The 22,001-nt window shown below is 38.8% G+C and overlaps 1 protein-coding gene across 2 annotated transcripts in view; it reads left to right on the top strand.

Annotated features, from left to right (window-relative positions):
* Positions 1-22,001, top strand: part of PXDNL (peroxidasin like) — a 299,709-nt gene that overhangs the window by 238,543 nt on the left and 39,165 nt on the right. For both annotated transcript variants that reach the window (XM_039527937.1, XM_039527936.1), the window contains exons 18-20: positions 5,260-5,394; positions 8,748-8,956; positions 20,026-20,143. In XM_039527937.1, coding sequence (XP_039383871.1) covers positions 5,260-5,394; positions 8,748-8,956; positions 20,026-20,143 — 462 coding nt within the window. The remainder of the gene's footprint in view (positions 1-5,259; positions 5,395-8,747; positions 8,957-20,025; positions 20,144-22,001) is intronic.

Here is a 22,001-nt window from a genome sequence, read left to right as displayed (position 1 = left end):
CTTATTCTTTCTTGTTTTGTGTGTGTGTGTGTGTGTGTGTGTGTGTGTTTGTTTGTTTTTTAATATACAGTCTTCTACTGGTTCTCCTTCTTCTCTAACCACTCTGTCTTTTAGGTGGTTTCTCTGTTCTCCCTTTTACTGTGGAGTCCAGCAGAGCTCTGTCTTTGGCGCCGTCTTCTGATTTGTATGCCTTTTCTCTGAGTGATCTCATCTGCTCACATACTCGCAGCTACTGTCTGTACACTGAAGATGACCAGAGCTATTTCTCTACTCTTTACCTCACACTCCTCACCTAGTCCTGCATGTCACATGATTTATCTCACATCTACTTCTAATATATTGCCATCAACTTACGTTTAACATGGACAAAACATAACTCCTTATCTGTCCTCTGAAATCTTCTCTGCTTCCCCCACTTACTGTCAAACCCACCATTCTTTCATTTCTTTCTTGATGCCTGGCTTATCTGCTTCTCCCACAACTGTTTCTGGGCTGATTCCATGCTGACCTCTTTCCATGAGGAATCCCCTTCCTAAGCTAGTTCCCAAGGACACTGATCTGATCACTGTAATTACTCCTCAGGACCCACAGCTGTTGTGAGACCTAGTCAACAAATGAGTCAGCAGAGATATTAACTTTTGGTGATCTGGTAATGGAACAAATTTCCACCAAATCGTACATTAGCCCTCAATGAGTTCCAATATTATCTTACTGATGAGTTGCCCCTGTCTTTCCTACTGCAGTCTCCTCCTTGTTTCCCCCGCAACCCAGGGATGTCTTGTCTAATACTAGCTTGAATGTGCATTTGTTTAGTCAAGCAAACAGGAAGCATGTTTGTTGTGTGGTATAAATAATAATAATTTAAATGGCAAATGCTAGATTAACCTTACTAAAGATCTGTTGCAGAATGAGTGCAGCAGAAAGCATTTCCCTGTGTTAATGTGGCTCTAGTCTCTCTAACATGACTCAACGCTAACTTGGAGGGACTATAATTAAATGTGAACTGATAAGTCATTTTTCATGTGTATTTGCTTCTCTGTTGGACTCTCAACGATGCTGATAATTAGTGCCATCATGACTAACATTACTGGTTTTTCTGATGCAAACACCTGTGCATTTGTGATGATGAACTCATTCCATATAGGCTAACAAACAGTAGTCAGATGGTAATGATTTTCTGTCATCCCTGACCTATCTGGATTCAAACTGTTGACCTAAGGTGACTGGCACTCTATCCTTTTGCTTATGTTTATGGAGAAATATAGGGATTTGATTTTTTTTATGAAGGCTCTGAGCATTTCCAAGAAAATGCATGTAACCGTTCTTACTAGAATAAAGTCTCACTAGCTGTACATGGCTTACAGAGATGTTTAACATATATAACACATTATAGAGAAAATGTAGTATAGCAAATTTTTTAAACTTATGTTTTCTTTCACCAGTCTTTAAATATGATGAGATAAGGAAGTTTATAATTGTTACACGGTACACATCATTGGTTTCAAAGTACAGAAAATAATTGTTTATAATCTCTCGAGAGTTTGACAAAATAAATAGCGACTCAGCCTTCCCTTTGTGTTGTAAAAAGCGTGGAGGAGGTCAATGACATGGCTAGTTAGCTTCTTGTTCTCTAAGGGAATGTCTGCACTGAAGCTGAGGTGTAATTTCCAGCTTGGACAGACATACCCATGCTAGTTCTGATTGAGCTAGTGGACTAAAAATAGCAGCGTAGCTAGCAGCCCTGAATGTAATTCCATCTGAAACACTAGTACTAGTAAAAACAACGAGGAGTCCCTGTGGCACCTCAGAGACTAACAAATTTATTTGGGCATAAGCTTTCATGGGATATAACCCACTTCATCAGATGCATGGAGTGGAAAATACAATAATGTTATGTGAATCAATACTGTGCATTGATTCCCTACTGTGCAAATAAAATGTACTCAAAAGTATTCATATTGAATGTGTAAGTAATTTGTTTACTGCAATTGAAATCTAAAATTGTATAATCCTACACAAAAAATATTCAGCTCTGCTGCTTTTTATGTAGCACGGTACACATCATTGGTTTCAAAGTACAGAAAAGTATATAAAACAAAAACAATTATCATTACTGATAAAAATGCAACAGTGAACAAGAAAGCTTTAAGATGTGACTTAAAAACAGATAAGGCATTTTGGTTTGCATTTTGAGATAAGCTATTCATTTCAATCAGTAGGAACATAGGCACAGAAATCTGTCATTCAGTGATTCTGTGACTAGAAATTGAAACTTTAAAAGGTGACAATGTGGAACATAACTTGAATGAAATGTGCTAGATATCAGAAACACACTGGGTAGGTCAAAATCAAAATATAAAAGTGAATATTTTTGTTGAGCAGCCGGTGTCAGGATGCTAAAAACACGTAGACCGCGGTTGCAAGTTTCAGAATTACAGCAGGCTTCTGAGCAAGATGAAGGTTGCACAATCACCTTTTCCAGTAACAAAGACCAAAAGAGATTAAATCATCTGAGAATCTGCTAAGAGCAAAAGTGGTCATCATTTAGCAACACAGTTCCAGTCTATGTGGAACTTGTAAACAGAGATGGAAACTTGGATGCAAAATTCAGTTGCAACATTTGATCTCCCTCCCTTCCCCATAGTTCAGGGCTCAGATCTGGAGTTTTCATTATATATATTATAGATCTATTGATTTTCACTTTCTCACACTCACCTGCAGAAACATTTACATGAAAGTCCATTGATTTTTCATGGGGAAATGATGTCGTTTGTAGTAGTAAATATTATTTTTATACCCCCCCGGCAAATTTGCAACCCAAAAAGTATTTGCAAATTGTTACACATTTACCTCAGGTAAAATGTCTTTTTTCCCCCAGTAATCCATAATCATTTTATATTTTATTTCCTAATGTAATTTTCCCTTAGATGTTATTTCTGAGTTGTATTTATTCACATTTGTGTTTCTGTTACTTCAGAACTGTGCTTTAGATTATGTACTCTGAACGTTAGTTTATCTATTAAGTAGTCTCTTGTGCCAAGATTTTGGAAAAGAGTTTCCTCAAGTTAGGCTTTGAATCCATAAATAAGTGGGTCTGACTTAAAAGTTCTGAAAACCCAGCAGATCTCATTGACTTCAGGCACTTACCCAGTTATTACAACCTTGGCCCAGAAACTTTACACATCTTTTGACTATTTCTGTTTGTCATCTCTTCCATTTTTCCAATAGAGAGACATTCATTTATCCAGTGTGACTTCAGGACTTCAATTAGTTTTGTAGCTTAAAAAAATTTCTGAAGAGTCACTTATCTTATTCAGTTATGAGTTTTAAGCACTGTATATCCCCATACAATTCTCCGCATTTGAGCTAATATTACAATCTCAGGTCTTAGTGCTAACAAGTTTGAATTAAGTCAACAAGCTGATAGTCTTTTTAAAAAGGAAAGTTTTCATTCTCACACTCCTTTCTCCACTCCCTCTTGCTCCACTCGTAACATGCCCTGTTGCCTTCCATGTCCACCCTCCCAACATCTTTTACAGTGTCATTATTGTTAGAACTTGAGCCAAAGTAGTGGTAAAATACTCTTGAGAAAAATAATCATCTTCTCTCTGTTTTTTTTAATTGTTCCCCACGAGGCCTGTTCTAGTTCTTTCCTCTTTTGTCAATAACATTTTAGGAATAAAATGTTAGGAATAATTCAAGACAGTAGTGGTTTTAACTAAAGTGATCTAGAACAAGTACCTGGTGTAAGAAATCCTTACAGCTTTGTTATTAAGGTGTTTCAGAGCAGAATTAGCAGTAATTATCTTGCACAAAGAGCACTACTTTTCTCTGGTCTCATTTCTCTGGGCTGGTACAGGCTGAGTGCTCTGCATGGCTTTCTAGAGGAGGAAGGGGATGGGTTGTCGTGGGTTACTGAACAGTGATCCTCACCAACCAGGTGTAACATTGATGGAACCAATGAACTCCATTCAGTCTTCAGTTGAGATGTGTGAATTGGGGGCAGGGTGAGGAAACAAAAAGGATCCTCAAAGACAGATAAAGAGATGTAGAAAATCCAGCTGAGGGAAGAAGAAACTCCATGTAGAAATATAATATTGTGCTGCTTGTGTGCTGTGACAGTATAGGGTTTTTTTTCCTTAGACAACTGAACATGGTGAAAATTGAGAACAGAAATTGGCCTTGTTACAGAAAACTCGGACTAGCTCACAGTCATAAGTGAGAACAAGTCCTATAACACAGAAGATTTTACAAATAGAAATATCATAATATATGTATAGGAAATGCAAGATAAACTTCAGGCCACCTAACAAAGAAGAATGTCTGTCAGGCATGTTGTTCCCAGAAGTACATTTGTGAGAAGTGCTAGTTGGAAACACTGATTTAGATCTTGAAAAGGCTGACAGAAATGTTTTGTGGACCTTCATCTGAGCTTTTTCATGGTCCAGAAGTTAGTGTCAGTGAAGGCCTAATTTCATGATGACAATTAAGACTTGTCTACGTGACATCGCAAAGCATGCCAGAAGGGTATAATTTGTCAAACACTCTAATGTGCTTTGCCTTAACTGCCCAGTGTATTGCCAGTGGATCTTGATATTTGTATTGTTTGAACATCACTCAGATACCAGTCATCCTTGGCTCTAGAACTGAAGGGCCAGATGCTCACGTGGTGTAAATTTGCATAGCTCATTGAGACTTACACCAATATAGACCAAGTAAGGAGCTGGCTTTAAAAGTTTTTTGTTTGATATAATACTGCTTAGATGTAGTAGCTGATGGTGATTCTTACCTGAGTGAAGTTCAAACAATACAAATATCATAATCCACTAGAACTGCTGTTTGCTTTACTAAAATTATATGGCTGAAAAATGTATATTTATTGTGTTTAGTGTTCAAAGAGGAAGGCAAAGTTGGGTTGGAGCTGGATCTACTCATCCCAATAATTTTTTTCACTGTGTCTCAGACACATTTTGAAATATTAAATCTGAGAAGCTGCTTAGTGTGCAGGTTATTATTCAGCATTCAGATTTGTTTCTAAACTACAGCAGTGACTGTATCAAAAACATTTTTGGAGGTTGTGAGATCATAAGAATTCTTTTGATGAAAAATCATTGTCTGTGTTCTGACTTTCAAGGAAAGTTTGTAATGATTAAGTAACCTCTGTAAAAACACCTGCATTCCAAAGAGAATGAGCCTGAAGCAAAATGCCAGTCTAGCTCCATGTTTGTAATTTGAGTTTTACCTGGATTCTTTTTCTAGGCTCTATGGTACACCACTGAACATTGACTTTTGGCCAGCTCTGATGGTGGAGGACCTGATTCCTGGTACAAGAGTGGGACCAACCCTAATGTGCCTTTTTGTCACTCAGTTTCAACGGCTCAGGGATGGAGATAGGTAATCAGGTTTGCATGATAGTTGTGTCCATAAAGTGCTAATCTAGTTGCATACCATACAAATGTAATCACCCTTTCCTCCCTGGGTTACTTGGGAGCAGGCAACCCGCACCTATGTGCCCAGGCACCTGAAGTTGTTGACAGTAAATGAGATCCTGAGTCTCCCAGTGGAGATGTTGGATAGGTGGGAATCCTCTGTCCACCCGTCTGCTGCAGTCATTTTACTTGTAAAGAGAATTAAAATAGGTGGGGTCTCCATCTGGCTGGGCCCTGTACACACTCAATGGTGTGCCTTGGGAGGCTCCAGGAATAAACCTGAGCTAATCTGTGCAATGGGTCTACTTTAAGAATATCAATTATAAACAATATACACCCATTATACATTTAGATTAAAGTTAACACACCTTTACTTAACAATTTACGGAAACATGGTATAACAGACTGAAATTGAATGTGACTACTCAGTTAAATCAGCAGGGGGCAGTTCAATAAATCAATTAACAAATACAATATTCAGTAGTAGAGGAAACGTATCTAACTTGCATTTACACTGCCACCTTCTACCTCCCCCGAGGGTACACTCCTCTGGATTTCAGAGTTCTAAACTCTTCCTTGCGTGGGTGCACTTGAAGATCTTGAAGCTGGAGACAGCACTCTGGTGGTCTGGTGAATCAGTCCAGCCAAGGCAGCAAGGGGCAGAACAATTCTAATTTGGGATCATGCCAAGCTGCACACCCCCTCTGAAGACTGGAGTTGTTTTAACCAAATGTCAGCAACCCTGGGTTCTGGTTCCATGAGAAGACCACTCCGCCTCTTCTCAGACTCAGACAACCCCTTAAAGTCTCTTTGCTGTCCCCTTCCCTTGTAAGCACTTTCCCAAAAAAGGGTGGTGGTTACTCACACTGACATCACTACAGGTCCACCTCAGTTAGCTCTAGGCACAGCAACAGTCTCTGCCCTGCATCCACTGAAGCCATCATCCACACCTGAGGCTCCCTATTTAAAATCTCTCCAGCAGGCTCTCAGCAGCAGCTTCTGGCTTCCTGACAGCAGATTAGCAGCATCTATGGACAGAGCTCCACTAAAACAATCTCAGCACCTCTCCAAAATGGAGCCCACTGCGTGCGGGTGCTCTCTCTTCACCCAAGGCATCATGGGAGTTTTAGTCTCCATGGCTGGATTGCACTGCTCAAGATTTTCCCAACTGGAACACTACCAATGAAGTTCAGAGGCCTCGCTAATAAAGGGTGCCTACACGCATATACCTCAGATTTGACATAGCATACGATAGTATTTGAGTCCATCATAACTGAGGCTTGAAAGAATCTAAGGAGTTTGGGGCTTTTTACTGTCAAACTGTAGCTGACTTACCAGTTTATCAGCTGACAGCAAAAGTGAAGAAATGTTAAAACTACATGATTTTAGATTTAAATGATTTTTTTTACTAGTTTCTTTATAGTTGTACAGAGATAGTAGTAGGACAATAGACAAGCTTCTAACCCTCTTTCCCTGTAATCATTTGCTCTTGTTGCCAGTGTTTACTAAATCTAAAATTAAAAAGCTGTCATTGATCAGGACATGCAGGTGAATGAAACAGGGATGGATGCTAAGGAAGCAGGCTGCAACTTTATAACTTTAACCAAAGGGGGCTATCAACCGCCTTCATGCTCCTTGAATTCAAGATATTTTATTGGATACAGTGCATGGTTAAGTGGCCTCATGTCATATAACCAATCCATCTCATCTGATCTTCTTGAGCTTAACCCTAAGTCTCAGACCAGGTCTGTAAGATCTTGCCATTCCCACCCATGAGGAGGAATTATGATTCCTCCAAAGGATACCTCAATCCCTGAACACTTAAGGTATCTCCTTCCCTATAGGCTAATAGGTACACCAGCCATATCCAGGGTCTTGTACTGTTTTCCTCTGGAAGCTGGCCCTTCCAGCCTTTGATCTGCACTGCACAGCACCCACTAGACATTTCCAGATTGTTTTCTAATACTCAATTCCTATTCTTATTCCTATAAACTAAAAACGGGCCTCCATGATGCTGCAAGGAATGCAAACTTCTACCCTGTCTGCCTCAGCAGGATTTGAAGTACGGAAGGTCGATGGCACCCAAGAGAGCCAATCAGCTACCCCATACACACCCTGAACAAGCCAATGGGAAGCAGAGGGAGGAGGTGAACACTTTCCCCTTCCCCGAAGGCACATTCCCTACATGCACTCTGAGGCACCAGGAGTGTGCATGGAGGGGAAATGCTCCAGCATGGCTGTGCACAAGTGCTCACCAGACCCACTCCACTGCTGGACTCAACCAAACTTCCCTAGGGAGATGGGGGAGGGTGGAGAGCAGTGTTTATCTCATTTGTGGAATGCTCCAGTACTAGTGTATATCCTCCAGTTCAGATCCGGAATAAACCCTTTGTTGTTCCCATGACTTCTCTGCAGTACAATAAAATGTGATATTTTTAAAAACAAAAATTTAAAATATTTTTTTTAAATAAGGAGTTGCGCATACGCTAAGAAGACTGAAAAAATTTCAACCAGATCTCAACTCAGCCTTTCTCAGATTGAAGCCTGAAATTAGCAAACGTATGAGGAGATGCAGAGGGAGAATGGGATATAAGATCTTATCATGACACTAATTTGGGGCAGGCATGATTCTTGTCACTTATATGCTGCTGTTTGATTGGGGTTTTTTTTGGTATGTTGATATTTTCAATTATTTTAAAATGATAAAATATCAGAATGCCGACATTTGACCGCTGAATGTCAGAATGCTGCACAATTTGAAACATTTATTTATGATACAGGAAATGCTGGGAACTCCAGTTTGGTAACATACTTCATCACCATGTATGCCCAATCTCTGTACTCTGGGTAAATCTACACTGCTGCACATGTAGACATACCTGAGCTAGCTTTCGTCTAGTTAGCTGGAATAACAGTAGCAGTGAAGCTGCTGAAGCAGCACTGGTTAGCCAGTTGAACATATACCCTAGGTCCCAGGTGGAGTTGTACAGCCTGTGCTGCTGCCTGTGTGGCCAGGGCCTAACTGCTATCATTATTTGAGCTAGTCAGATCAAAGCTAGCTCAGTATGTCTATGCATGCTGCAGTCACAACTCCATTTGCAGTGTTGTAGACATACTCCAGATAATAGCTCAAGATCATAACATTTAAGAATTTGATAAAACATGAAAACCATTAAAGTAAATGTAACTGGAGAACAAATGTGATCCCTTCCATATGGTGCATTCTCTGTCTGCTCTTATATTTGCCTCATTATTTGACATGCTGTTAATTCTCAGGCAGCAGATCCCTGATGCCATATCTTTTTGCCTGCTGACTAGATTTTGGTATGAAAATCCTGAAGTGTTTTCAATGGCACAACTCACTCAGCTGAAGCAGGCCTCTTTGGCACGTGTAATCTGTGACAATGCGGACAACATCCAGCAGGTCCAGCCTGATGTCTTCTTAAAGGCAGACTACCCTCAGGGATACATGAGCTGCAGTGAGATACCAAAGATTGATTTGAGACTGTGGCAGGACTGCTGCAAAGGTCAGTAATAAACAGAGTAGCAGATGGAAAAATTACTACTACTATTAACTCTCAGATAATTTTTATTTGCCAAAACTGTGTTTTTCATTTTTGTTGTTCTTACAGTATGTATAGTGGCAGGCTCTTCAATAAAAAGAAGAAAAGAAAACCATTTTGAAAGAATGATTTCAGTTTGGATACAGAGATTATTCTACACAGTAAAATTAAACTATTCATGCATAGAAATAACTCCAACTTTTTTCTCCTGAAAAGGCACTGTTGACCACTAATAATACTAATTAATTGCTAACGATTACTCTGAAGATTAAGGAGAATTTTTGTACTAAGTTTGTGGGAAAGTGGTCAAACTGGTTCTGACTTACAGGTCATTAAGTATTTTGATTTGAAGTTTTGACTTGTATCTAATTTTTGTGTCCTGTTAGTAAAAAATGACTTGTTGCCACCTCTTCAAACCATCCACATAGTTAAATCTCCTTGAGAACAGACACATTGGCTATATTTGAAGAAAATTGCTTATAATTAAGCAGAGTTATTAATGACTGTGACTAACTGTAATGTTTATGGTGTGTATAATATTTTATGAGCAATTTGTCCATTAGTGGGGCAGTTTAGAGAGACTAGAAAAGGTTTTCCCCTAGCTCAGGTGATTGAAGCTTTAGTCTTTGGAGATAAAAGACCCAGTTCTAGTCACAGGTTTGCGTGTTCCATCTAGTATTGGTTTGTTACAATGGATTTTGTTGCAGGATGACTCTCTACTGTGTTTTTATGCTAAGCAAGAAGAAAATTAGTCAAGCTCTTTTTGAGTTACAGGTCATTACTCTGAATATGAGGCTACTCAGTAGACATACTGATTGGTACAGTGAAAGCTCACTGGATAAAGTTATCAGGGCTTGACAGGGAACTGTTTAAGGTCTATTAGGCTGGATGATGCTTTATAAAGTCTATGCAGGGCAAAAGAAAGGATCCCTGTGAATAGTTCTTAAGCTCCAAAGGGCAGTAAAAAGCAGACACAATTGGGGACCACCAAGAGCACTTGTGCTCAAAAGTTCTGTAGGGCAATGGGAAGAGAGAGGAACCCTGTTGCCTGTGGAGCTCATGTCTTCATCATAGCTATAGTATCTGGAGGGAGTTATGAACTTCACAAAGCAAATAGTATGCTCAGTGCACTGGTAAATGTAAGCCAAATCCTTCCCTGTTCTCTGCAACCTAGAAGAGGCCCGATCCAACAGAACCATTCAGTGGTCTCCGCTCAGGTGATTTTGGTGCATGAAAGAATCTGGGTTGGAGCTAGTGGATCTGTGGTTCTGAATATGGAGTGGGGGAGGGATTCTTTTCCCTCCATTCCCAGAGATTTCCAGTGTGTGGGGCTTGCTTACTCAAGCTGAGTACAGTGTTCTGGGTTTACAATAAATGAAGGAACCCGATCCTTAGTGGGAGAGTGGGAGACTCTCGTGTGATTTTTGTAAATGGTGGCTTCACTACATTACAAGGCAGAGCAAATGGGGCACAAACTGGTTTAAGCTGCCAGCTAAGGATCCCATTGCATAAGGATAGAGCCAGGTAACATACAAGTGCCCTAACTGGCTCTACACCTGTTGCCTCTAGTCCCCCAGCATAGGGGATGGTCTGGGGTGGGAGGCTATGGACAGAGTTCACTACAATCCTGGACCAACGAAATGGCTCCTCTGGGGGCATATACTGTCCAGTTAAGCCATGGGCTGCTCTAATTTACATCAGTGACCAAAAGAGCCCCCATCTGACCCCAAGACCATGAAGTGCAAAGGTCACTGTAATATAGTGGGCAGGTCGTTTAGGGGGAGTTGACTTAGCCTCACCTGCATCTAGTTATCCATCTCCCTTGGGCTCGGGCTCATGGATCAGGTGACCAGGCATCCCATGATGATACTCCAAGGGTGGGGCTTTGAGAGGGAGCCTGCTCTCTCAGAGATGAGGAATATCAGAGGTTATGAAAGACCTAATGGAAGGCTCTGTGGAGTGATCCAGAGTCTGGAGAGCAGAGGAATCATGTGGGGTTTTTTGTTGTTGTTTTTTAACTGTTTGAGTTGGGAGCGGGTATGCTCCCCAGAGTTTTTAACTTCTTATTTTGTTAAAATATCTGTCTTGTTTTGTCTGTTTTGTTTGGTGTTATGTATCTCTGTTTGAGCTTCTGTCATTTCTTATATTATAACTTGGATTTTTAGAGCATTTCAGTGTCCTTAGTACTAGTATATTTGTCCTTGTCCGGCTTTACAATAAGGGTTTCAAGCAAGTGGTTCTGAAACAGCAGAAAGGCAACTTTGAGAGATTGCCTTATGGCATAAAGTTAAATATAGCAACTAAATTCAAAAGCAGGACTGAAAACAAGTTTATAGCTTAATTGTCTCATTATAGTTTGCTGTAAGCTGTTGGAGTCTGATGTTCTCCACACTGCTTTGAAGGGCTTCTTTTCGTTAATCATGCAACAGCTTTTAATAGAATGAATTTATTAAGGGAATGTTTTGGTAATCTAATACACATCTTATTATCTAATAAATTCAATTTTCATTAGTCAGCAATAATTTTCAATGCTGGGGATACTTTAGCTCACAAATCTGAAAAAGGAAATACAAATCTCTGGAATACCTTAAGACCCCAAAGTGAGAACTTGCTGTGAAACTTCCATCTGGAAATCACAAACCAGATGGTTTCATACGTCCCAGAAGAAAATATACATCTGTCAGTTCTTCCTGCAACTGTTTGTATTTGAAGAAGGATTTATTTAATCAACTGGCAACATGGCTTAGTGTGTCACTCACATCAATACAGCATGTAGACCTTCTGTACCAGGAGTGCTCTTTCATTTCTAGGATGCACCGGAGATGATAATTTCACTAAACAGATGTAGCATGATTGTGGATTTTAATTGCACCAGGCATAAAGATGATGAGGAAGAGCAGTTTCAATTATTGGAGGTGGCTGAATCAAATAAATACCCCAGGGCCTGTGCAATTTGCCTTTTGCTCAGAATGCAGAAATGCTTATCTATTGACTGACGGCCAAATTGTGACTGGCTCTTGCACAGCATGCAGCGTCATGCCCCTGCAAGGAACATCTTCACAACCCCCACCCTGCACGCACACACCCAGAGTTGCACAGTGCCTCAACAGAGGTGAGAAATGGGGCCAGAGCGCGTAGGTTGCCCTTGGAGAGAACTGGTGCAGCTTGAGAATTCTTAGCACATTAGACTGGGATTTGTTCTGCCTGGAGGAGTGTTGTGGCTCTGCATTGCCTTGTTTTCAGGCCAGTGTCTACTGCACCACAATTGTGTCCTATGGGAAACTGAATACAATTTTATCATAGAGATTCTTACATATGATTCCAGTTGTTCCCAGAGTATGAAGTTTCTTCCTTATCCAATATACCTATTCCTTCTCACCATACCCTAGGCTTAGCATTTGATGTTATCTAGCAAGGCCTATAGCAGGGTAATGGGATAATTTGGGACTTTATCTAATTCCCAGTGAAGCCAATGGCAAAATTGTCATCTGGATCCAAACTTTCTCAAAATTTGAAGATATTCAGATGTTTGGTTTGGCCCTTTTTAGAGATTATAGGAACCAGTAACAAAGTCTCTCGAAGTTTAAGGAGACTGGGCTGTAGAGTTTCACTTCAACTCAGTTTATGATGATTGAGATAAAACATAAATGGCCAAATGCAGTGCATCAACACAGACATTATACATGCATGTTTTGATAGTTTACCTGTTGAATTTTATTCATTTACTGAAGTCTTACCTTTGCTCTTTGCCTTTTTAATTTTATTTGGAACCATGGTTATCCCCACAACATTATTTCCCTGATAAATATTTCCCAACACCAACATGCTCAGGCAACTTTTTGGCTTTGAGCTCCCGTGTAAATAGCCAGGGAAGCGTGGGTTGATCGTAGCAGCTACATATTGCTACTTCTGCCCTCCTTCTGTAACGTGCTCACTCAGTCTGGCTTTCTGTCCCCTTCTAGTGGGTGGCTCACACAGAAGTTTGAGTTTGCTACTGTCATAGGCTAACAGATGTGAGTCTTTCAGCTCAGGAAGTAGTGGCTCTGTGTGGTCTAGCCGCTGTGAGAACAATCTGTAGTAAATGTAGGTTAACTACCATTCTGAAAAAGCTTTACATTATGGAAACAAATATGTAACAGTTTTCCTTGGAAACAATTTTAGCACCAGTTTCCCACTTGGAGGCTAAGATGGACACCCATGGACCTCATCTAAGTAAAGTGGAATCCATTGTGGCAACCTGTAACCTTGCCTTCATGGGTTACAACTAAGAATATCAAATTTAGAACAAACTGCTGAGGATTAGGGCAGACACACCCCAAAACTGGTGGTTATACTCCCATAAGATATACCAAACCAGCAACAAAAGTAATCTTCTGTTTCATCACACTGGCTAACAAGAAGTCAGAAAAGCAGTTGTCTTAGGCATTCCAGTCCTTGTATCATCACCAAAAACATTAGACTTAAAGATGAGTGGTTCTTTAAAACCAATTTCATCAAATAAAAGGCTCTTCTGATCCAAAAGAACCAGCCACACACCCAGGTCAATATACAACTCAGATCCTACCCAATAATCACGCTGTTGCCAATCCTTTAGTATCTAAAATCTAAAGGTTTATTTCTAAAAAGAAAGAGAGAAAGGTGAGTTAAAATTGGTTAAAGGAACCAAATACACCCAAAACCTTTGCATTTATTGCATCAGGCTTGTAGCAGTGATGGAATAAATTGCTGGCTTAAGTCAAGTCACTGGTTGCTTCCAAATTATTGGAAGGTCCTCAGTCCCTTGGTTAGAATGCTCCCATTAGTGTAAGTTCACAGTCCAGAGGTTTGAGCAGGAAAGAGGCAAAATGGAGATGTTTCCAGGGCCTTTTATAGCTTCTGCTGTGTGGAGGGAAACCCATTATTTCAAACAAAGCCCTCAGCACAACTAATGGAAAATTACAGGTATCAAGATGGTGTTTGGAGTCACATGAGCAAGTCACATGTCCATGCAGGATTTCACTTAGTCACAGCAGAAAAGTCCATTAATTGCAGATGAACGTCTTCCATTGTGAGTTAAATGTTCTTTAATGGGCCATTCACTTGAATAGTTCCTTCAAAATGTGCTGGATAAATACCTTGTGGGTGCTACACAGAAGCAAACATTTGAAATGCAGCTATAGAGCCAATGCTCATAACTTCAATTACAAAAATGATACATGCATACAAATAGCAAAATCATATTCAGCAAATCATAACCTTTCCATAGACACCTTACTTGACATACAAGATTTATTGCAATTATATAACAGTTGTAGCAACAATGCTCTACATGGTCATATTTTAATTAGATAATGTCACACAACCATCCAGGGAAATCTTCTTATCAAAGAAAATGTCTTCCTATCAAGAAAGGTCAAGATGCCAGAAAACCAAATCCTGAAACATCAGAGCTCTTGATTTAAAGATGAAACATATTATCAGCACTTAACAAGTAACAATAACTGATTATATAGAATCAGTTGAAAAAAACCATAAAGATTAACTGAAACCTCATCAGAAAATAAATTATTATGTATGGCTGGAGGGTTTTTTTAGATATCGGTTTCTTCTTCCAGTCCATCATATATCAACAAAATCTATACTTTAATTGTAACTTTCACACCCTTTCAGTACAGGAAGAGGGTTCATAATTCAGAAAGAAAAAAAAAGAGTTCTGTTTCAGAGTCACCAAATACATACATTTCCTGACTTGGCACTTGCTATCCAAATAAAACAAGAATGCTTTGAGACGTCAGTAGCCTGATTTTTTTAGAATGATCTTTGAATGATCAATATTATAGGCAAAAAGAACTGGGGGGGGAGTAAATAATGTCATTTAGATGTTTAACTACCTAATTACGTCTCAAATCTGGCAGTTAGAAGTCTAGTTAATATAAATTGCACCCAAGGTGATTTGTGCTTGCAAAATGGTTGAGGCTCCTGTCAGACCAGGACTCAATGGCTAACTTCACACAATTTTGTATAATTATTACTATTATTACAGTAGCATATAAGAGCCCCAAGCGGGGATCAGGACCTAGTCCTATCGTGCTAGGTGCTATTGTATTAATTTAGAAGGAATAAATGTGCCAAAGGTGTTAATATAACCCAGTCACTGTCATACATTAAAAAGTGTTAAACTAGGTTTGGTTTTTGTTATGGAGACCTCAGCCTGCTATGGCAAAAACATGAATATCTCCTGTCATGGTACTTAATGAACCTGGCAGAGCAGAGAATCTAGCCTTGGAGCAAAGGAGGCAGTTGCTGTTGCAACAAGCTGATAGAGCGGCTAGATTGGACAGGAATAAATTGTGACTGGTGTGAAAGGTGAAGACAAGAAATTACAGTTGATCCACTGCAGAAGGGTATGTCAGCAGAGTGATAGAAAGATTTGGTCAAAGTTCTGAAAATGAGATTAGCAGCAGCATTGTGAATGAATTTATGGAGAAATTTACAGCAGGTTGGAATCTTCAGTGCCAGACAGGATGTAAGCCAAGGAGGCCCTGCACGAAAGATTTGGTGGTTTAGGGAAAGGACCACATAAGTAATGTTACCCAGATTACATGCCTGGGTGGCTGGTTGTGATGCCACAGTGATATTGATGGTGAGGAGAGAAAGAAGGTGATTCTAGGGGGGAAATCAAAACCTCAGCTTTGGCCATGTTGAGTTTAAGTGGGCTATTAAACAAGAGAGACTACGATTTTAATTGTCAGATGAGACAGGTGTAGAAAGGAGAGGTATATTTGAGTCATTAGCGTAAACATAATTGAAGCCATTCAAACAGATACAATTATCTGATTCTCCAAAGATAAGGTACAGAGAAGGGTGAATTTACAGCTATACAGCCAGATAAATTCAGAATCCCTTTTGATGGCGCCACATCTATTTTCTTGCATTTTGACTCCATGAAAACATTTTTGGATATGACATTTGGCCCTTTACAGGAATATCTTCATGAAACAAAAATCTTCATATGAAGTTCCTGTGACTCTAAGAACCTGTTAATGCCAACTGATTAAGGGTTCGCTATTCTGTAACAGCGACTGCTGTCAGGCCTGAAAAATTCATTACACCTGACATGCTGCTTTCATAGGATTTATTCAGAAAGGGTTGTGTGAAATGTCTAATAATAAAAAGCGTATGCCATACTGAGCCCTCACAATTGCTGTGAGATGTATTTACTGATCATATTTAAGGAATTACGTATATGAATTGAAAATATGTCTCCGTCTGTGTCCCAGTCTGTGAGGCTGGGTTGTCAAACATGTTTTGCCAGACAAAGAGATGTAGATTCACCTGTCTGCCTAGGTTAATATGTAAATTAAGCATATAAGCCAACACAATGGAAGCCTATTTTGTATATAGAGTCAACAAGAGACAAGTCACTGGAGCCTAAACAACAGGTGGTCATCCTGACTCTGGGGGCAAAACAATGAGTTCTGGGAAAGGACACTTTGTGAGAGAACAAAAAAGACAGCACTTCTTGTGTTCATGAGAGTTAGATCCCAGTCTTGTTGGCTGGTGACGCTGGGAGACTGCTTTAGGTGAGAAATTACTTTGGACAAGGATTTTAGCCTATTAATGCTTAAGTTTAGACTCTAAGAAGTGTGTTACGCTTTTTGTTTCATATGTAACCACTTCTGTTTCCATTATCCTTACTCGGTAACTTTTAAATCTTAATCTTTGATAATATCAGTCTCACTAGAAATATATTTCAGCGTTATAAAGACCTGATCCTGCGAAGTACCAATCAAGCTATGTCAATACTGCTCCCTTGGGGACATCTAACCTGGTAATTTCTCAGGGTATCCAGTGGTTAAGGGCTGGGCATCTCAGGGGAACGCTTCAAGGGGCAGACAGAGGTTGGTGTGTATCTCTCACTAGCCTAGACAGACGAGGTGGGTGAGGTAATATTTTATTATTGAACCAACTTCTGTTGGTGAGAGAGAGAAGCTTTTCAGCTACACAGAGCTCTTCCTTACAGAGAGGAAGGTCTCCAGAGACCTGGAAGACAGTGCTCGTGTTGGTTTCAGGGAACTAAACTGCGGCAGGCACAAACAAAGCTGTTTCATGCTAAAGGCAGGTAGTGGTGAGGTGCCTCTCACCTCTGGGGAGCGTCACAGTCCTTATTCAAAATTCTTTTCTCCTTGGTTTTCAAGGCTTTCCTTTATATGTTTTATCCTTTTGTTTTCTAAATCATGTCTTCATCTTTTATATTATATTTATAATATATATTTTGATTGGCTCTTTGATTAAAACATGAAAAACAATGTGTTGTGACCTCAGAATAGCATGAGTTGAATTCTGCAGTTAAAGGCTTTAGTTCTGTTTGTAGTTTTATTTTTTTTAAAGGAAGAATTATGGGTAATTATGTATTCATTGCCAGAAAAGCAATGTTCTTAGCAAAACCAACACTGAAAGCCAAGGATCTTCTACTGTCGTTGTAGACAAAAGCATACATATGCAGTTGCCATTTCTGTCTTGAGAGATAAATTATGAGCATAATTACTGACACTTGTCAATTAAAAGAAAGCAAAATATTTTCATACAAGAAAAAGAGGCATAATGGAATATTTTAAAAAATCTGTTCTCAAAATGTTGGCTGCTTGTGAGAATAATTCCGCATTGCTTTATCAAAGCTGATACCCCAAAACAGTGTCATGAGGTAAAATCTACATAAATCTCATGAAAATAAGTGGATATAAAAATAACAGAGGAACCTCAAAAGTTAATATTTTTCTTGTAGAGGTGAATAGTTTATTAGATGGCTAGGATTGAGCATGGTGAACACAACTCACTTTGCGTTGCAAGTATTGTGTATGCAAGGATGATACCAGTTTCACTAGATCAGATGACAGCAGGTGAAGGACTTTTGTTATAGTTGTCATTTCTTCAAGTGTAGTCAGCAGGAAAGGGTTAGCAGCCCAAGGAAATATGCTACAGTAAATCCCCTGCTACAGTGCCTACAGGCTGGGGAAAGACTTCAGAATATAGGATCTTCTGAGTTGACATTTCAATGAGGTGATGACTGTTGCAATTCATAGATTCTTACACTGGTATTATAGGCCAAATTTTCAATGAGATTTCTAAAATTGCACCTGCACATCTTGTGCTCATACATGGTGTTCTTTTTTCCCTTCGGGCATTGGTTCATCTAATATTTCTGTTTGCACACTTTTTTTTAAAAGAGTGTGCAATAGTTATACCAGCAAAATAACAGTCACAATTTTAGAGGTCCATTTGAAAAGTTTAGCCTTTGTCTGCCAGCTCCTCAATGTTAAGTTTGATTTGTCAGCTAACTCAAACAGAGCTGATCCAGATAATCTTGGGCTTCTTACAAATCATTTGCTCCTTATGGGCCTGTATTTTGCAGGCTAGAATAAGATCCCAAGTTACCCATCAATCAGTAGCTTCAAACACACGCACATATTCCATTTCTATTATACACACAGTGTGTAATTATTAGTGAGAAAAAAATCACAAAAATCAATGAGATAATTAAATGTACAAACTGAGCAATCTGAATAATCAAATTAGTTGATATTGATTTTAGCCTCTGTAATGTTGCCACCTGAAAAATGTAGGCGATTAGCACCTTTCTATGGAATGTTCTTCTTTTCTGTGGTGTGGTTTTAGGGCTGGTCTACACTGAAAACTGACATCAGCATACGTCTCTCGGAGGTATGAAACATCCACATGCCTGAGAGATGTAGCTATGCCAACCTTGCCCCTGGTATAAACAGCGCTAGGACGATGGATGAATTCAAGATCCAAGAATTCTTCCGTCAACTTAGCTACCACCCTTTGGGGAGGTAGATGAACCACAGCCATGGGGGAATCCCTCTCAACACCGTAGTGAGTGTCTACGCTGAAGTGCTAGCTGCAGCTGTGTCTCTGTAGTGGTTTAAGTGTAGACATTGCCTTTGATAATGTTATAGCATACATGCACGAGTACAAGATCACTGTATATACTGAACATTAAGTAAATCAAGGCTGGATGTTTTTCCAAAACTATGCACTAGGAATTATTTTGGGGACGTTCTACGGCCCATGCTATATCGGAGGTCAGACTAGATGAGTACAGTGGTCCCTTCTGGTCTTGCAATCTCTGATCTGTTAGCTATCTTATTAATAAATATAGATAGTATTTTAATCAAAATCTTACTAACATCCATATTAGAGACAATAATGTTTAAATTAGGGCACCAGAGCCAAACTTCCTTTATAAAAGGTAGAAGCCCCTTAAATAACATAAGAAACATCCAATATGTGGTGCTGCATTCTAAGAGTGCTAAAAAAGAGAGCTACATTCTAATTATAGATGCACAAAAGGCTTTCATCTTGCTAAACACACCAAGAAAACACCCAGCTTCCCCAAAAGAATTACTATGAATGGTGTGTGTGTGTGTGTAACATGCACCATGTTCACGTTGATTAAATAATTTTGAAAGAGAGAGAAATGTGAATGATGCAATAATATGCTATATGTTGCTTAATATTGTTAATTCTGTAGTAAGATACATAATTTTACAAGTCAAAACAATGTAATTGTAATGTCTTCTTATGAAAAAGAAAACCCAATAAATAAAAGCCTCCCACTCCAAAAAAAATAAAACAAAACAAAACAAAAAAACCCCTGCATGTTGCATATAGCAATAGCATATCTTGATACGAGTAGTCTTTAAGATTGAATTTTGGAATAGGTTTGCCCATCTGTTTTTTCCACTGTTGAAGATTAAAAGTACAATAAAAGTAGATGCATAAAATACAAATGTGTCTGGCCCTTATTCAGCAAAGTGCTTAAACTTATGTTTAATTTTAGGCACAGGTTTAAAACTCATTGATTTCAATGGAACTTAAGCACATGCTTTAAGTTAAGCATGTGCTTAAGTGTTTTGCTGGATTGAAGCTTATGTAAATCACACAAAAGCAACTTGATACTACAACTTTTGTGCATTTTTTCTGTGAAAATCTTATTTCAGAAATAATACTAGTATGAATTATTGTGTTCACAGACTGTAGGACAAGGGGACAGTTTGGGGCTCTGTCACACCACTTTAGGAGCAAACGGTCTGCTGAATACAGTTATCCCAAAGAGAAGCATAAAAGGGGTGAGACCAGTACAAGAAGCAGGTATGTGTTTATGAACTAGCCACCTTCGGGATGAGCATGAAAAGTATGTACATGAAAGATTTTGGTTACTACTTAGTCTTCAAAGGCTCTTTGTTTATTAATCTTTTATACGCAGAAATTGTGTGTGAGAAAGAGATCTTTTGAATGTTTTAGTTTTCTTTATACCTGAATACAATGTGTCTGTCATTTTCCACGTAGGTGAATTATGATGTAACTTAGATGCTGATATTCCAATCTAATGCTGTTGCTGGCTTTTGATTATTACTATCATCATTAAGACATTTTTACATTTAAAAATAGTCTAATTACTTTAGGTGGTTCACAAAATTGATTTGAACATAGCAAAGGTTAGTTGATTTTAATCTGGTTGTGTTAAAATTCCCTTTCATTCAGTTAGCCGCAAACAGTAAAATGTGGTGTTTATAAAGTATTGTTAGAAGCTAAGAAGTGACCTGGCTATTAAACTTATTTAATAGCTTATTTAATGTCACACCATCTTTAAAGTGCTTTGGAAGCTACTGATGAAGTATAGGAGCTAGCTGTGGTGGTGGTGTTTTTGTATTATTTAGTGTGCATTAGGAGAGAACTTTCCTTGTGCTAGATAAAACTGGAAAGAAACATGCTTAAACCAGATTATTTTAAACTCTTGAGTGTAATTCATCATTCCTGCTAATGAAAAACAATATTAAAAGAAATATTTAGAAATTTGCTAACTCAAAGTCAAATCATATGGGAATCAGATAGTGAAATCTTTTACCAAAAATGTTACTTTGAAAGATGTTAGAGGTTTGCTGATTCAAAGGATAATGTTGAGTTTTTACCAAAGACAATGGCTATGAGTTTTCATTCATAGGCATGGGTGTTTTACTAGCTATTTTGTACTACACTGACATTTAAGGGCTACTGAACATTGTCATGGAAATTTCAAACCTCAAGAGACTCATTCTGATTACTATAATACCCAATGGGAGATGCCAAGGAAAGGGGTGTTTTTGATATATTATGATTTTTTGTGGTTTGGGAAAATATAATTTCCTTGTTTTTGTCTGTAGCTGATATAACACACTACCTTTTGTGAATTAATTCAGTATTGGTTTAGAGGAATTGTGATTACTTGCACTGAGATTGCCTTGTAGTGTTTGAAATGCTATTTTTTCTTCCATACTTTTGTTTCTCAATGGGTGGAGTTTAATGATCAGGACAATAACTTATGCCTGACTGAATATAGAGAGATGGAGGCTGATGGTGAAATAAATAAATGTTTGGGTTTGCATTAATGTAGGTAATGTTCATTTGTGGAGTTTAGTGTTTTGTAAATATATGGTTAAAATAAAGAAATAATACTGATTTTAAAATAGAAACTTTGGGAATAATTTCAACATAAGCATAAGCAAAATGTAAATATTCAGGATACTGGGACTGTCAGTCCTACTTTTGCAAAAAGTGTCAGTGGCTTTTTTATGACCATAAATGGTCAGAATCTCAGTTTTACATCTCTTCTAGAAGACAGCACCTCCTGCAGTTAAGTGTGCCTTCATCCTTTACTGCTACCACTCTCAGTTCTCTCTGTAAAGCTCTTCATCCTAAATTTCCTTCTTTGGGTCATCTCAATTCCCTCTTGTTGTTTGTATTTCACACTAGTTCAAATAATGTGACTGTCACCAGGTTCCAGTCCAAGGTGCCCTGTGTCTGGCCTGGCACCCTGCCTCAGTTTTCCTCTGAGGCTTCAAAAATAACTTATTTACAACCAGAGTCCATAAAATAATCCCCCTCTCTTGGGCTCTAATTTAGTAAACACTGCCTGGCTCCCCAAAAACCCTTTTGTCCCTTACCCCTTGATTTCAGGGGTTTCATGGCC

This window comes from Mauremys reevesii, linkage group 2 (genome assembly GCF_016161935.1).
Source record: "Mauremys reevesii isolate NIE-2019 linkage group 2, ASM1616193v1, whole genome shotgun sequence".
NCBI classification, from domain to species: domain Eukaryota; kingdom Metazoa; phylum Chordata; order Testudines; family Geoemydidae; genus Mauremys; species Mauremys reevesii.
Note: the sequence above shows the minus strand (reverse complement) of the source record. Positions and strands in the feature narration are given on the sequence as shown.